Below are 18,055 nucleotides of genomic sequence, written 5' to 3' on the forward strand. Positions count from 1 at the left end.
CACACACACACACACACACACACACACACACACACACACACACACACACACAGAGTGGCTCAGGAGGGATGATTAACATTATAGCAGCCATCGCAGATGCCCGAGGACTCGGGTCCTGGAACAGCAGCTACCGTGCACACTGGACACCACAGGCCATTGCAGCTTTGCGAGGCCGGCATGACCCTCGTGAGTCGCAGTAGGCCCGTGAAGGCCTCCCTGACCCCTGAGGGCCTCCGTAGAAGCGCGCTCTCAAGATGGCCTCTCGGGGCCCCGCGGCGCCCCACTCCAGCGTCGCGCTCCGTGACAGGACCGCCTAGAGACCGAGGGCTTGGACCGCGGCTCCGCGCGCGCGCGCCGCTTCCGGGGATGGGCGTGGCTCCGCCCGGCCCCGCCCATTTCGGGCGGGCGCTCGGCCTGGTCGGTCCCCGCCCGTCCGTCCGCCCGGCGGGGCGGGCCGCAGACCCGGCCTGGGCAGCTGCACCGGGAACGCTGAACCGGGAGGCGTCTGGCCGGCCATAGGGCCGGGGCGCACAGGCGGCGGCACCATGTTCTCTCTCAAGCCGCCCAGACCCAGCTTCAGGTCCTACCTCCTGCCGCCGGCCCAGGTAAGCGCTCGCGACTCGGCGGGCGGCTCGGGACCCAGCCGGGTCGCCGGCAAGCGCGCCTCCCGGGAACCACGGGCGCGGTAGAAACTTGTAGCGCTCCGCGGCGGCGGCCATTCTCTGGCCGAAGTCCTGCGGTCCCTAGTCCTGCCGGGTGACGAGATCGTTGGACCGTCCGGAGCTGTCTTTCTTTCCTTCCTTCGGGACTGGGCACCGACCCTGCGGCGGCTGCCAGATGGTTGCAGCGCTGTGGCCACCTTGCAGAGCTTACCTGTCTAGTAGCTGTGAATTCTTGAAAGCGGCTTGGGCTGTTGTAAATATGTTTGTTGTGAGGCTCTCAAGTCGACGAGATCATCTTAAAACGGTCTCTGGACTTGAAAGAGTTTTAAGTAGGGGATATATGTCTGTTGCATGTGTCATCGCTTAGAAAATTTGCCTTAGTATCTTGTGACAGGGCGGTATTTGGATTTTGCTTTATTTTGTTCCTGTATTTCAGACTGACGATAAGATCAGTTCCGAACCGAAGATTAAAAAACTGGAGCCAGTCCTTTTGCCAGGTAAATTTCAGAATTTGAATGTGCTCTGGACTGAGATTGTACGGAATAGTATTGTGTAGTTCTCTTTCCCTTTCCATTATTTTTAACTTTCTCCAGAGAGTTGGCTAGACATAATTGATGTTTGTCTCAGAAAGTTTAAAGTACAATAGAAGACTTTCAAGAGCATAACTGCCTCATTTCTTTTCTGTCTTCTGAAAGGGTAGTTTTGAAAGAAGTATCTAATTGCTTGGGTAGTGAAAGTTCTTTTGCTCTACATATGTGTTACCGCCTAATGAAATCATGATTAATAATCAAATCATTTTAATGTGTTTTGATAGTATGAAAAGCATGTCTGTGTTCTAAGATAATGACAAAGCTTAGCAAACATTGGCTGACTCTGTAATTGTCTTTTGAAGTTGTCAGCTGTCTGTAAATTTGCTTGTTTCAGTTTAGAACTTTGTTTCCCAGTAGAGACACTATTGACCTTTCCGGCTGGGCAATTCTTTGTTGTGTGGGGAGCTGTCCTGAGCTGACAGCCATCCCTACATCTTTGGCCTCTATCTGTTCCATGACAGTGGTGCCCCCAGCTTCTGCTAACTAGCTATCATGTCCTCAGTACAACCAGAATGTCTCCAGGCATTGCCCCCCCCCCCGGGGGGAGGGGTGTGGGGGGGTGTGAGAGAGAGAGAGAGAGAGAGAGAGAGAGAGAGAGAGAGAGAGAGAGAGAGAGGGGGGTGTCTCTTTGGGGGGGGGGGTGTGTGTGTGTGTGTGTGTGTGTGTGTCTCTTAGTGTCAACCTCAGGTTGGAAATCATTTGTTAAGAACAAATCTATCACGTAGATGGAGACCTTACAAATAGAAGTAGGGATTCATAGAAAACAGTTTTACAATGTAGAAAAACTATTATTTGACTACTATTTTTGAATTGTGTAACAATGACACAATAATTAAAGAAAAAACGGTGTTTTAATAAGATTATCGGGGCAAATAACCAGACATTTAGGAAAGTCTATCTACTTTAAGCTTCTATGATCAAGTACCAGTTTTCTATGTCAGAAAAAAAAATATCTCAAATTCATTACTTTAATAAGAGAGTTAAGACTTCACAAATGTGGGAATTTGAAATGTGTAGTAGAGATGAACAATTAAAGCGTCAGCCTTTGGTTCTGTATGGCAGATGTCAACTCTTAAAAGTTCTTTCAGACTACTGGAGTTATATTTTTTCTGGCTTTTGTTAGTGTCTTCCCCTCAGTGTTTACTGATGAACCCTCGCTGCTGGTCCTGAGAGTGAGCTGAAGCAGTACCGAGTGACCCTTGCCCCTGCACATGCTCCCTGTTGGTATTCGCCACTGTAGGCACAGCAGAGACAGCCAGGGAAGCAGTGTGCATGTTGACCAAGTGTCTGGGAGCTGTTGAACTTTGCCTTCACTTTGAACTGGTTTTTAGACAGCCAGTCCCCTCCACAGCAATTCTGTGCTTTGACACTAAGAACCATTGTAGTCCTAGCTATAAATACTCAGTTTTTTTTTTTTTAAATTAGCTTTTAAACTTAAGCTATGCTTAGGAAAAGTATGAGTATGAATATGGTTGAAGAATTTTCTTTATGAAGAATTAGTCTTTGAAATTACTACTACTGCTACTACCACCACCACCATTTCTAGGAAGATTTTAACCCCAGTTCCTGACTGTGAGCAGTATACTTTTCTTAGAAATAACAGTGTCTTTTGTTCAATGCCCATTAAGAAATTTCCTGACCTGAATGATAACACTGATTGATGTCCAGTTTCTTTTTGCTCCCTGTTTATCCCTACAGGAGACTGAGCTGCTCCTGGATTGTAAAGTCTTGCCCCTTGCCTAAGCTCTGCTGTTGTTAATGTTTTATGCTCACTTTCCCAATGCTCTTCGAGGTTGTGCTTTGGCTGAGCCTCCCATTCTGGTCTTCCTTTCCTGCCTTAACTCGAATGTCAGATCTGCAATTACTGCTAAAACCCCAGTTGTATTTCTTCAGCCTACAGCATAGTACTCTGCACGTGTAATCTGGAAAACAAGTAGAAAGTATTGTGAGCTAACAACCTAGGCTAGGGTGATGAGGCTTGTAGCTCATGGTAGAGTATGCGCTTGCTGTGCTTAGCATGTACAAGCCACTGGATTTGGTCCCCACCACCACAAAGGTGACAGCGAGCAAACTAGAGAGACCTAAGCTAGGATAGCACTTTTTACAGAGGGCTTGGCTAATACAGTTCTGGCTTTCATTGCCATCGGGGGCAAGAAAAATGTTCTCAAGTCTCCTGTGGCTTTCTTTACCCAGGTACAAGGAACAAGAAGGAATTGTTCAGTGATATAGTATCATACACTGCGTTTTGGCTTACTGCCTTGGGTCCAAGGATATCCTACTACAGTTGCCCGAAGTTTGAACTTTTAATTCAATAAGCAGATGAAAATTAGAACACAAAATCAATTGTTTACTTGTGTGCCTTGATCATGTGCTCCGTTAATGCCTTCTTGCCAAGTTTACAATGGTCCCCATCATCTATTAAGTAAAGAAAATTGAAGAAAATGATGAGTAATTGAATTCAGATTCTGGTTTATGTTAGTAATTTCCAACTTTCCTGATTCATGAAGCTCTTTGAGATGGAGATTGTATCAAATATAGCTTTGTGTTCCTGTTATCTTAACACAGTGCCTGAAATGTGACCCTATGCTATCACTGAGTGAATGACTGAATAGTAGGACCCCACCCTGCTTAAACTGTTACCTTAGGTGTGCCTGCATGCAGATACCAACTCCTGGATTTAGGAGCAAGAGAAACACTGCTATTTCATACTAGACATCTCATGAGAATTTCATCTGAACCTGTAATTGGAGTAAAGTACTGTGTCAGCTTAGTTACCATCTGAGCGAGCATTCTCTTTGTCATTAGCTCATTATATGAATCCTGTTCTCTTATTGTGTAGATGTCAGTCATCTCATGCTTTTAGAAAGTACAGAGTATTACAGTCAAGTCTGTAACTCTGTATGTATTTATGTATGGGAGGATATGAGGACTGTCCAGGTTTTGTGTAGAAGGGAAAGGTTCCTGAAGTATAGTGAATTTGAAGGTTGTGGTCTAATAAGTGGTTCCCAGATTCTAGGCAGGGCCTGAGTGATGTTTAGGGCATCTATCTATCTATCCATCTATCTGGTTGGTTGAAATAATATTGTCTAGCCTGGTCTCAAACCCTTGGGTTCAGTGACCCTGGCCTTAGCTCCCAAGGGCTGGCACTCCAGGCCATTGTGCTCACAGTCTCAAATGGTGTGTTTGCTAGGCCAAGGTCAAAAGAAAAGTTAGGAATATAGAGCTTTTTTTCATCAGTTTGAAGTTATTTGATTTAAAAATTGCGCTACATTACCTCCCAGCTTCTTTGACATACAAAGTTAGGAACTCTGTTTTGGCCCCATAAATTTTTGTTTTTATGCATTGACATGGTTTAGAATGTAAACCGGAAACTGCAGGATGAGATTATTGTCGGTACAGTTTAGTGAGCACCGTGCAGAGATGACTAGTTACTTTGTCCCACCATCTTTCAAAACACGTCTCCTTTTGACAAATTGTTCTAACCCAGCTCTACGCAGCCATAATTCGGTCCTCACAGCACAGCTCTGCTCCCACACATGCATATGTACAGGTTCATACTAAGGAAGGGGTTTGTGGTGCTACCTGTACTGCACTTCCAGAAAACCCATGCCAATGAAGGAGGAACACCGAGGGGCTAGCGTGGCAGTGCTCAGGCCTTTGGGCTTTGCAGCCCTTGATATCCAGCTAACCCAGAGCCACAGAATGTCCTTGTTGCCAGCCTTGCTCCAGGCATGCTTCTGATACCTGAGCTCACATCCTCGGCTGAAAACCTTATCGGTCAGCCTCACAACAGCCTCACAACAAACTAGGCAAGGCATTAGTTTGTCTTCCGTTGACAGGTGAGAGAATTCCTAGCAAGAATTACAGAAGCTGCCCAGTGTTGTATAACCTGCAAAGGCAGAGATTCTGCTGTGCCTGACTCCCATACTGTGTGTGCTGTTAGCCACTAAGCAGCATGGCCCACCTAGCTACATTGATGACTTTCACGTTAAGATTTATGCTTTGGAACTGTGGAGGGCAGACTGAATGCCAGTAAAGAGAAAATTCTCTAGTGACTTGAAAAGAGCCATGTCTTCAGCTCTGCTTTTCTCACAACAGTGACAGATTTCGACCCAGCTTGAAGAAGATCTTTCAATGTCAGCTGCCAGAAAGAAAGTAGAATGTCTTCTGAGGTAGTGATTTCCTGTTGCTGGCTTTGCTGAGGAGTGGCTGGTAAAGCACCACTGGCTGCTTTGTGATTGGGATGTAAGATTGCAGTGATAGGGCTCCATGACCTTTGCTCTCCTCCCTCCCTGAGGTGGGATCTTTTGAAGCATCCTGGAGGTGGGAGGAAGAAGATTGAAATGCAGTGACTAACTATAATGGATTTCTTTGTTCAGCAGGTATGGAATGTATGCCAGTGTTGCTTGGCAGAGGGTTTTTGTTTGTTTTTGTTTTGGGAAGGTGGTGGGGCAGGTAGATTCTGCCCTGACACAATTTCTGATCTTTGGGGAAAGTGCTGTAGAGGATAACAAAGATTGTGAGGGCTCAGGGTAGTCACCTAAGTCAGATTTGGGGCTCACCATGGACTGCCAGCAAGCTTTCCCAGGAAATGTTTGTGATCTGAATTTTGAGTGTCAGCTAAGCCCAGGCCACTGTTCTGAAAGCTGTGTCAGCTCAGCTCATTCTTCTCTTGCCAAATACAAAACCAAAGGCACTTGAGTTACAAAGATTAGCTAGTAGGTCAATAACATGCCCTAATTATCAGTTCTCTTGTAGTCAGACGAGGGCATCCACAAAGCTGAGAACAGTCATTGGTATGTAGCTATCCTAATTTATTTTTTACATATTCATTGTTTGTGCTGTTTCGATAATGTTCTTGTTTCGATAGTGTTCTTGTTTCGATAGTGTTCTGCCTTACCCTAAGTCTCATTTCCTCTGTTGGGTTGTAAGCCACTCTCTGGCAAAACATAAAACAAAACTGTCTCTTAAAGAGCTCATATAATAGCCATTCAAAGATGGCTACCTATATGACAGACTGATTTTACTTCCACAGTACCAGGCTTGACCATCACCTGGAGGTGTCCTGTGTTTACAGCTGCCCATTTCTTATGCTCCTGCTAAGTACCTCAGGCCAGCATGATGCTAACCCTTCATACAGTCTTCCCACTGGTGCTTAAATGCTTTATTAACTTCTTAAATAAACTCTACCTTACTAATTTGTGTGATCCCAGGTTCTGAAGCTTGCTTCAGTTAATCGGTCTCTTTGCTGCCTCCCAGATACTTTATTCATTATTTGGGTCTTTGTTACTGTGACCACACACTCTGTATAATTTCCTGTTCAGTACTTCATCATGGCCCTTTCCTAAGACCTGCACTGGAACCCTCGTCCTGCTCCCACTGTGTGCTGCCCCCACTGTGTGCTGCCCTTACTGGGTGTGATGCCTGATGATGCCTTTGTGTGTATGTGTGTTGTATATGCCCTGTAGGGTCACCACCAATGGCAGTGCCACACATTTTGTTTACCAAATACATAGCTCAAACTTGCAGTTATAACTTATAAAACTTTATAGTGAATTACTGATGCAGCTCATCCCATACCGTCTTTTAGTGCTGTAAGCCCCATGCCCAGGGAAGGCTTTCTGTATCAGGGAACTGGGGAGAATCAGTTCCCCTATTTTAAGTCATGTGCTGAATTACAGAAGATTTTACCCTGAACTATTTTCCAGCCTGCAATTTATGGGAAATTTTATTTCTATTTACCAGACATATATTGCCTTTTTAATTGCATGAGGAATTAAAGACAACATACACGATCCTTTTTGATATTGGAGATTAAAATTTTCCCTCTCTATACCATTTGGAGACTATTCTCTTTACATTTCTTTCTCTTTTTTTCTGTAAAGTGCCACACAATAAATGTTGTAGGTTTTCTGGGCTAAGTTTATGTTACAAGTACTCAGTCTTGCCCTTGTCCTATGAAGCAGCCAAAAGCAGCCCAAGAATAAAATGTCAATAAAAGAGTATTTACAAAGGCATCTGTGTAGCCCAGGGGCTGTGGTTCCCCATCCCATGGAGCCGCCACCCACAAACACTCTTCCTGTGTCTCATCCTCACTGCATTCGCAGGCACCTGCCTTGCTCCTGCTGCATGGGTAGGAACCCAGTGGCTAGAGAAGGGCTGTTATGGGGCTGAGGAGAGATGGGCAGGTGGATGGACGGATGGACAGGTGGATTGATAGACAGACAGGCAGACAAACAGACAGACAGAATGAATGAATGAATGAATGAATTGGCAGATGATACAAGCTCAGCCACAGCATCCTAGACCAGAAGCTCTTTCTCCATTTCTCACTATGAGTGCTTCTGCTTCCCTTCTCAGGAAATCCTGCATTGTGACTGGACACTGTTGTTTTTCAGTGGTTTTTATTTCAGTGTAACATGCATGCAAATATGAATGAATCCTATTTCATTGCGGCTCCTGACTTTCTGTATCATTGTTTTCAGAGTCCTAGTTCAGGTAAATTCGTTGAGGGATGGGCAATGTGCGTTTGGGTTACAAAAAGGTGACTTCTGTCTGCAGCAGAAATAATTAGTTCAGTTATAAAGTCTTATAATTGACTGCTAAGACTGGGGAAAGTGGTTGACATTTCAGTAACCCAGATTGTGATAAGGCAGGTGAAAAGCTCTCTGTGGAAGGCATTATAGAAAATTACGTTTGTTTCTCATTAGAATGTAGTTAGGAGCAACATTGAGTCTTTAATTCAATGTTGGTACTTATTCCAAGTTACTACAACACATGTACATTTATGAAAGTTTTTAGAAACAAGAACAGAAGGCTTTTGTGACTGGTTCCATGTGTGTGGAATCAGCCAACGCTTGGTGGCAGATCTTCTAATCATGGGTGCTGAACATACACAGAGTTGTGTTCTTGTCCTTAGTCCCTAAATACTGTGTATCGACACAGCACATACATTTATTAGGTACTTCAAATCATCCAGGATGCTTTAAAGACTGTGGGTAAGTTATATGCAGTGCCCCACCATGTATATAAGGAACTTTACAGGGCCTGAGAACCAATGCCCCATGGGTGCTGAGGGACACTTGAAGTTTCACATTTATTTCTGTCTTTAAAGGCTTAGGAGTATGAAAGTGATTTAACCTGTTCAGTGCCAAGTGCCTGATCTTTGTAGTAGAGAGAACATCTGCCCTCCTTTCATATAGACTGTGTGAGACTCAGTCAGGACAAGCAGAGTAGCCACCGTTCGTAGATTACACTCTTCCCTGTGTGTTGGGGGACAGCTGTGGCAGTTCTGTGATTACAGCCTGCCTTTGCATACCCAAACAGTTCTCACCTTCCAACTCAGCGGGTTGCTGGACCAGAGGAATTACTGGTCCCACTTCTCTCAGAGCAGCTTGAGTTCCATGGCTGCTGTTGTCTGCTGGGAATGTCCCTCACTCACATTAAAACCTAGGCTAGAGAGAACAGGCTTCCTAGAGAAATAGAGTTAGGAAGTTTGGAGGTTTATTTGTGGTTTGTTTTGCTGTTGATCTAACTTAGGGTCTTTGTACATGCTCTAACACTTAGCTGTGTCCCCATCTATTGCATTTTAGGGACATCTCACTGTGTACTTAGGATGGTCTTGAACTCTGGATTTTTCTGCCTCTGCCACATCTGATTCAGTGAGATGATTATAAGTAATTTATGTTTTTTATCCACTCAGATCGCTGGTTTTATTTCTTTTCTGTAAACCAGAGGTACTAAGTTGATTTCGTCTTTTATTCAGCACGTACTTAACAGCCACCAAAATGTAGTAGATACCGTTGCATGCATTGCAGTTTCAGCAAACGTCCGTTTCCTCCCACCATTGGATATATAATCCTGACTGAGGCAAGCATGAACTTCAAACTAAACGTAAGAAGTAAATGTGTGTCAGGTTGTAGCTGTGGTGACTGTGCAGTTAATTACAAGTATATAGTGCTGTTATTCGGGAGGTTTCATCGAGGCAGGAAGATTTATTTTAAGGCATTCTTTAGCACAGTCACTGTCTGAAAGAAAGAGTCTTCCAAGACAGGAGTTTGTTCAAAGACCCATAAATGGAAGCAGTGTGGTATATAAAAGGGGTTCACAGAAGGCCATTGTGGCTGCAGCAGGAGGGCGAGAAAGACAGCTGAGCAGGACTTGGCATTCAGGGCTTAAGCCGTGTGAAAGAAGCTTGTATTCAGGATGGAAATTTTCTCAAGTGATTTGAGCCAAGAATTTGACATGAGTGTATGAATTAAATCCTCAAGTAAATATTAGCGGCTGTTCTTAAAATTAACCTTATGAATTCTTAAGAGTGTTGAGTAAAATTTATTCATTGTCACTCAGTTTATTGTTAACATTTTTGTTGGAGAGGATTGTTTTGAGACTAAAGTTCCATTCTTCATGAATGAGGTGTTTGGGAATTGTCAGCAAACAGGTTCTGGGCATCACTATGAAATCAGTTTTCTGACAATAGAAAGTGCAAAACAGATTGTATCCTGGCTTTCTGCCATTGACCAAAGAGGCTTAAAGCTTAAAATGTGCCTTGTCTCATTGCATTGTAGATCTTAAAGTGATGACCATGTTCTGAATGCCTTTGGAGAAATTACTCCTTTCCACGGCACGTGAGAGTCCTTGCTGGGGTTTCCAATGTTTGTTCTTCCAGTCTTTCCTTTTAACTCAAACTTGACTTTAAAGTTTTATTGTTTACTCTGTTACAGTTTGAGTGCAAAGGTTTCATGAAATGTACTTTAAAGCAGATAAAACTGAATGCTGGTTCTCGTCCCTTACAAAATGACCAAAGACATGAATGTTAGTGAATGTCACATCTTAATAAACCCAGATGTCCATCACAAATGTCTCAGGAGTTCAGAAGCCACCTTGCTGGTTCTGTCAGCTCTGACCTCAAAGCTTTTTGGGCCTCATTCTGTACCATACCTAGTGCCCACCAATGCCCGCAGCTGCGGCAGCTCCTCCTCACAGTCGTTCCTTCAGCCACCAGCAGCCATGAAGTCCTCCCTCCGCAGCTCACACGGTGCTTTCGGGATTGTCGGTATATTGTTGGACTCACTGCAATTGCTTTTTCTTTTTAGGAGAAATTGTTGTAAATGAAGTCAATTTTGTGAGAAAATGCATCGCAACAGACACGAGCCAGTATGATTTGTGGGGCAAGTTGATATGCAGTAACTTCAAAATTTCCTTTATCACAGATGACCCAATGCCATTACAGGTATTTGCTTGTGTACTGTTTAATTATCTTAGGGCTTTAGGGCTTTAACAGTAAGCAGAGTAAACTGTTATAGAATAAAAGATAGGGAAAATAGTAAGAACCATCAGCAACGCCTTAATGTTGGAAATACACTCTGTAAACAGTGGAATTGATCGACTTAGCAAGAGGCCACAAGTTTGTGTGGGTAGGCAAGAAGTGACCGATCTGGGAGGAGTTGAGTGAGGGATGAATATGACCAAAATACATTGTACAAAAACCTTAAAGAACTAATATAAATAATTTTAAAAATCAAAATACAGTGAAGGAGACTGTCACAACTTTGCTTGAGGCATAAAGTGAGTGGGTTATATGTTTGATTTCCTCTGCTGTAATATTGGAGACCAGACTAGGGTCTTTGTAAATGCTCTACTACAGGGCAAGATTCCACTCTACAGAATCTCCCTGGATAGTTCAGGCTGCCTTTGAACTCTTGATCTTTCTGCCTCTGCCTCTCAAGTACTTGATTACACCTCATATTAAGCTTAGTGAGATGACTTTATGTCAGTTTGCTTTAATTTATCCTCTGGGATTACTGGTTATATATTTTTTTCAATAGGGGAGTTATTGTTTCCTTCATTTTTAGAAATGTATTTAAAAATATTCTTTTTGACTAATCATGAGAAAAACTTAGTTATTTGGCATATGATATTAAACTGGTGAACAGTTTACCGATTTATTTGTTTGCTTGTTTTTTTTTTTAACTAACTAGCTCTTTTTCCCAGAAATTTAATTGATAAAATGTTTCTTTAATAACATAAGCATTTATTTGAGTGATCTGTATGTATTTTATTTCATGTAGTTATTCACTAGTTTTTCAGTATTTTCTGTATATTCATATGTGTTAATATCTTGAATTATATTTAGACTAAACATAAAGTATTAACAATGCTGGGTATGCAGGGATACCAGCTCATCTGATGTGGATGTGAGTTTTCCCTTTGCTTTTGGCTTCATTGAAGAATCCCTGGCTGCAGACTTCCTTCAGTGAGCTGGGGAAACCTATACCTGGAGTAGCTTCTCACCTTTTACAGGCTCTCAAGTAACCCAGGCTAGCTTCACACTCCATGTGTAGTTGAGAATGACCTTGATTGGATTACAGATGTGTTCCACTTTGCCAGAATATTATGTGTTACTGAGAATCAAACCCAGAACTTCTACTTACATCCCCAGCCCCAAAGCTTTTCCTAAGGTTATTGTACTTGAAAAATTGAGGCAGGAGAATCACAGTTTTAAGGTGAACTGGAGCAAGACTCTTATCTCAAATCAAAACAAATCTTTTTTTTTAAACAATGTTGTGGTCATTATGTTCTAGAAAGTCATTTCCCACACTAACTCTGCATCCCAAAACTCAAGTATGATTTTACTCCTTAAAAATCTGATAACCTAAGAGCCCCCTTTCTTTCATTATTTTGTGACAGATTCTTCTGAAACTAGGTATGCACTTGTTTACTTATAAACTAATTGATCACATTACATCTCTCAGATATTATAGTAGCACTGTGGTATACATTTTAATTTCCTTCTGTTAAAATAAAAGTGTAGGACCTAGGTGTGGTGACCTGTGCCTATAATCCTAGCATTCAGGCAACTGAAGCTAAAGCGTTCTCAGGAGTTAAAAACCATCCTGGGATACCTGGTGAAACCCTGTCTCAGAAAATCACAGCACATGTCCTCTGCTTCCGACTGACCTGTGCCATCAAATGCCATTTTCTTTGGATGGTCCTTGCTGCACAGCAAAAGTTTTTGTGCCCCCTAGCAGTAGTATACTGAATTTCTTATCACATTAAACATAAGGCTTGTTATTACCAATTTGATGCCATTGAGAAAAGAATTCATATGAATATCATTTTTTTTTATTTCAGAAATTCCATTACAGAAACCTTCTTCTTGGAGAACATGATGTCCCTCTGACATGTATTGAACAGATTGTCACAGGTCTGTAGTATTCTACACGTGCTCTCTAAGAGTTGAAGCTGCATGTGATAGCTACGCACATAGGCTGTTTGGAACTCCTTGGGAGGCTGAGGCAGAGGGTCACTTGAGTCTGGCCTGGAAAGCACACTGAGAACATTTCATAGAATGGGATGGGCCTCTGACAGTTGATTGAAATCCAGAAGTATTCCTTAAAGGGCCAAAGTCTCAAATATTTGAGTTGGAGCTTTATTTCTGTAGACTTACTTTTACATTTAGTCCTTTGTAAGCCCCAAGAACTCAACTGAAAAGTCAAGAAATTTTTGTAAAATGGAGATATAATTTTTTTTAGTTTATAAATTGTGTTCTCTTTTTAATTAAAAATTAAATCATTAAGTGTATCAATGCGAAGACACTCTAAAGAATCTCCAGACTCAGAGTTAGAGCCAACCTTCCAAAGTTCTAGGAGCCTCAGGCAGCTATGAAAAGGCAGGACCCCAGCAGTGGGTCTGCTCCGGCAATGGTGGCGCGGCGTTCATCTCTGCTGAGAAGCAGTTTACAACTGTTCAAGAGCACCAGGAAAGAACTTTGTCACTTTTACTTTTTCTTTTTCTTCTTCAGTGAATGACCACAAGAGGAAACAGAAAGTCCTAGGTCCCAACCAGAAGCTGAAATTCAACCCGACAGAATTAATTATTTATTGTAAAGATTTCCGAATTGTCAGGTTTCGCTTTGACGAGTCAGGTCCTGAAAGTGCCAAGAAGGTAACGCTGTTAAGCGGTATCGATTTTGAATTCTCTACTATTTTAATTACCATTTTTAACCAGTGAAAGTTGCTTTTTAAATATAAGTATTCTTCATTTCATTTATTTGTTATGTATGTATATATACAAGCATCCATGTGGCTGTCCAAGGGCCAGTTACTGTAGGTGGGCTTTCTTTCTACCATGTGAATCCTAAGGATAGAACTCAAGTTCTGAGGCGTGGCTGGAAGCACCCTTACCTGCGGAAGCCTCTCCTGGCCATGTGTGCATGTCTTAATTGCTTAGGATTTTTAGAAGTTATTATTAGCAATCTCTTTAAGTGAAACTAAAGCCAAACATATTAAAGGAACTATATTTCTATATAAGTTCATAGATACTTTAAAGAAATCTGGGTATTTTTTTTATCAGCTGCTAAAATTTTAAAGATATATATATATATATATATATATATATATATATATACTCATTTCTTCATTCATATATATATATGAATTCAATATATATATATGAATGAAGAAATGAGTATATTTCCTCCTTTATGACCACTAGTAGCCAGTTCCTTTCTTGGCTAAAAAAAAGTTGGAGATCTACTATCATTACAATTAGTGAGGCTTTAATTTTAGGATCAGAAAATTTTGTGAACAAAGTAAAAGGTAGACTCTGGCTTTATACAGATTGGGTAAATGGGTAGTTGTAGGAGGGGCCTAGTGATTATTGGTAGTTTAAAGAAGTTTCAATGAATTCATTTGGAAGGAGCTAAAGGGGTCTGCAACCCTATAGGAGGATCAACAATGTGAACTAACCAGTACCCCCCAGAACTGTGTCTCTAGTTGTATATGTAGCAGAGGACGGCCTAGTCGGCCATTATTGGGAGGAGAGGCCCTTGGTCTTGCAAAGATTATATGCCCCAGTACAGGGGAATGCCAGGGCCAGGAAGCAGGAGTGGGTGGGTTGGGGAGCAGGGCGGGGGTAGGGTATAGGTGACTTTGGGGATAGCATTTGAAATGTAAATGAAGAAAATATCTAATAAAACAAGAAAAATAAATAAATGAATTCATTTGGAATAAGTGGTACAAGGACAACTCAAAGCCAGATACTTTTAATTGTCCAGTTTCCCCCTTGACTTCTGGGGAATGTTTCATATTTCCTCTTGGAGGAAGTCAAGAGCAGAAACCATTTCTTTGGTTCCTTGTTTTAGCTTTGCCAGGAGGCCACCTGCCCCTCTGTTGAGTCTGATGCAAAGGCATAGAAAGCTAAGAGAATCCCCAGGAGAACGTCTGCTCCCCGTAGCAGGCACAGAGCAGAGTGTCCTTCCTGATGGGCTAGGACTGAAGCAAGCTTACCATGGGCGCTGTTGTTTTCCAGGCTTAGTAGACTGCAGGAAAATTCCTGTTGTTGCCAGTTAAGGCTGTCAGAAATACCTCAAGGCAGCTGGCTGTCTTCACATCCTCTGGTGAGGAGGTAGCAGATGTGTGGAACGCAAGCATGAGATAGCTCTCTAAGAATGCATGGCTGCTGGTGGTGACCTGAGTGACAGCAGTGTGTCTGAGCAAGTGTCTTTATCCACAGTTGACATAACCATCTGTCATGAGCATTCAGCCTGGTAACTTTAAGGGTCTTCTCAGTGGTTGGATTCTGCCATATGTGATTTTGGCATTTTACATTCAGTGTGCCTGTTCTTATGTAGAAAGACTTCGGGACTGATTAAGTAGAACACTGAATGTAAAATATTTAGCCAAGTCATTTTTTCAAACTTAAATATATGCTCATAATTCCATTGACCACAGAAGCTAGAAGCAGTGAAAACTTGATCACTGTTGAGAGTAGGGTTACCACAGGACTCATGAGATCAAGTTAGAGTGTTTTACCTTGAAATCCAGAGATGGCCTAAGTTTCTTTCAGAAAGTTTAAAACTCTCCTACTCTTACTATATTTTTCAGATAACGAATTCAGTGAATGGAAGTCATAATCATTTGGGTTGTTCTAGAGTACTTGTTGACTATGTTTTCGTGTGTACTCTGTGAGGAAGTTTTCATTTTTCAGTTGCTCACATTATTCTGGGGTGTCATGGTTAGAGCTTCTATTACTGTGATGAAATGCCACATCCAAAGCATGTTGGGGAGGGGAGGGTTTACTTGGCTTATACTTCTACATGGTAGTCCAACATTGAAGGAAGCCAGCACAGGAGCTCAAGCAGGGCAGGAACCTGGAGGCAGGAGCTGATGCAGAAGCCATGGAAGGGTGCTGCTTACTGGCTTGCTCCTCAAAGCTGAAAGCTCATCCTGCTTTCTTATGAGCACAGGACCACCAGTCTAGGGTTACCCTACTACCCACAGTGAACTGGGCCCTCCCCTATCAAATACTAATTAAGAAAATATCCTACAGACTTTCCTACAAGGGGACTTTACGGAAATATTTTCTAAATTGAGGCTCTGTCCTCTCAGATGACTTTAGCTTGTGCCAAGTTGACATAAAACTCTCCAGCACTGGGTGTGTTGGGGTGTGGGGGTATAGCTCCTTCACAGTGTGCTGGGTTTTCAAGCTGGGAAAGAAAGGCAAGCTGTAGCTTCTTTCCCTAAAGAGTGGAGATTTAGTCAGGGTGGACAGGAATGGTTGAGTGTGAAGGGACAGTCACAGCGTGATGTACTGTGCCCATGGACAGTCACTGGTGAGCAAGCGCAGGAAGTGTCTGTAAGTTTAGGGTACCCATCCCTTGTTTGTGGTCATTGAATTGTCCCTCCACCCAGACAGGCCAGGACTTCATATGTCCTCTCTCAAAGCCTAGCTTCTAACAAAGATCATTTGCCAGTGTCTTTAAAAAAAAAAGTATTACCTGAGGCTGGAAAGATATATCCCTTTTCTTTTGTGCAGTGATGGGAAAAAATGAAGGGAAAAAGGGAAGCAGGGAATGAAGCTGAAGAATTTTTCCTGCTTTGCATGTTTTGAGTATAGAGTTTTATGTGGGTACCAGAGATAACTGGGCTTTCTTAATATATTTTTTTTAAACAACTTTTTTTTTTTTTTTAAGATTTATTTATTTTATTATATGTAAGTACACTGTAGCTGTCTTCAGACAGCTCCAGAAGAGGGCACCAGATCTTGTTACAGATGGTTGTGAGCCACCATGTGGTTGCTGGGATTTGAACTCAGGACCTTCGGAAGAGCAGTGCTCTTAACCGCTGAGCCATCTCTCCAGCCCCTCTTAATATATTTTTATGCGTAGAGTGTTTTTCCTGCATATTCGTCTATGTACCACATGTGTTCCTGGTACCTTCAGAGGTCGGAAGAGAGCATTGGATCCCCTGAAACTGGAGTCACAGACGGTTGTGAACTGCCATATAGTTCTGGGAATCAACCTTGGGTCCTCTGGGAGAACAGCTGGTGCTCTAACCACTGAGCATCTCTTCAGCCCTTGGGTCTTTCATTTCAAGTGAAGGTTTTTGACTCAGTTCAGTGGGAGCTAACACCATGGCACATACCTGTATTCCCAGCTCCTTGGTAGCATGAGACCAGAGGCTCTAGAGTTAGGATCAGCCTATGCTGCAAACTGACATCCCATCTCTGAAAAACAATGAGCCCTGCATTTTCATCTGGCCATGACTGTGTGTATCTACGGTCCCAAAGACAGGCTGAAGCAGGAGGGTTACCTGGGCACAGCCAGGAGTTCCAGGCTGGGTAAGCAGCACAGTGGGACCCTCTCTAAAGTCAGAATGCAGTGAGCGTCAGTGGGGAAGCGACGACAGTTTACTTCCTGGAATCTCCAGTGTTATGTTTCCTATGGAACTGCTTTGGCTTTTGTTAAGTTCTTGTAAATGGCTCGGATACATACTTGGCATTCTGTGATGCGTGAACCGCAGATCAGTTCTGAAATACTGAAAGGGCTTCTACTTTTGGTTTGAAATAAGAAGGCTCAGAACACTCGATTAGCTCACTGGTTCACATTTTGTCAAATATTGCCCTAATAATTGCAGGCTGTCTAGTTGGCTCTCTGTCAATTATGTCATGACTAAATTGGGTTAGTTTGTGCAGCTGTGTCATAGCACTGATCATCTTTACTAGCCTTGTGCTGTAGTGGGAAATAGTGATATTTGGTGAAGGTCTGTCCAAAGGAAGGAGTTTGAAGATACATAATTTGGCATTTTTCTCATAGCAGCTTTGAACCACCATTTCCTTTGGCTGTACCCTTGCTCAAAACTGAGGTGTAAAAAAAAGGGGGGGGGATTTTTTTATTAAAATATTTAAGATTATCTTTAATGATTTATCACTTTAAAAATACATAGGTAGGCTGGGCGTGGTGGTGCACACCTTTAATCCCAGCACTTGGGAGGCAGAGGCAGAGGCAGGTGAATTTCTGAGTTCGAGGCCAGCCTGGTCTACAGAGTGAGTTCCAGGACAGCCAGGACTATACAGAGAAACCCTGTCCCGAAAAAAAAAAAAAAATAGGTAAATTGATGAATGGTTATTGAATTAAATATCTGACGTCTCTATTTTATTCTCAGTTACAAATAAATTTCATTCATCTAGTTAAAGAAAGGGGCTGGAGAGATGACTCAGTAGGTAAAATATACCTCTGTTCTTACAGAGTACCTGAGTTCAGTACTGAGGACCCATATGAGGCAAGCTACTAACTGTCCATAATTCCAGCTCTAGAGACTCTCATACTGTCTGCTGGTCTCTGTGGACATGGCAGGCATATACACACATACAATTAAAAAATAAACAAAAACACCAAAAGGGGAACATAGTTGGAGAGCCAGCCAGGCATGGTTAAATATTCCCAGCATTTGGGACGAAGGGGAGTATGGAATCTAAAGGCAACCCAAGCTACATAATGAAACTCTTTAAAAACAAACATCA

General features: G+C 42.5%; 1 protein-coding gene across 2 annotated transcripts in view; it reads left to right on the forward strand.

Annotated features, from left to right (window-relative positions):
• Window positions 1–441: 441 nt before the first annotated feature.
• The window catches only part of Mtmr10 (myotubularin related protein 10), a 51,489-nt gene continuing 33,875 nt past the window's right edge, over window positions 442–18,055 (forward strand). For both annotated transcript variants that reach the window (XM_021194403.2, XM_029539248.1), the window contains exons 1-5: window positions 442–605; window positions 1,099–1,159; window positions 10,348–10,484; window positions 12,386–12,458; window positions 13,056–13,198. In XM_021194403.2, the coding sequence (XP_021050062.1) occupies window positions 546–605; window positions 1,099–1,159; window positions 10,348–10,484; window positions 12,386–12,458; window positions 13,056–13,198 (474 nt within the window). In that variant the 5' untranslated portion in view covers window positions 442–545. The remainder of the gene's footprint in view (window positions 606–1,098; window positions 1,160–10,347; window positions 10,485–12,385; window positions 12,459–13,055; window positions 13,199–18,055) is intronic.

This window comes from Mus pahari, chromosome 1 (genome assembly GCF_900095145.1).
Source record: "Mus pahari chromosome 1, PAHARI_EIJ_v1.1, whole genome shotgun sequence".
Classification (NCBI taxonomy): Eukaryota; Metazoa; Chordata; class Mammalia; order Rodentia; family Muridae; genus Mus; species Mus pahari.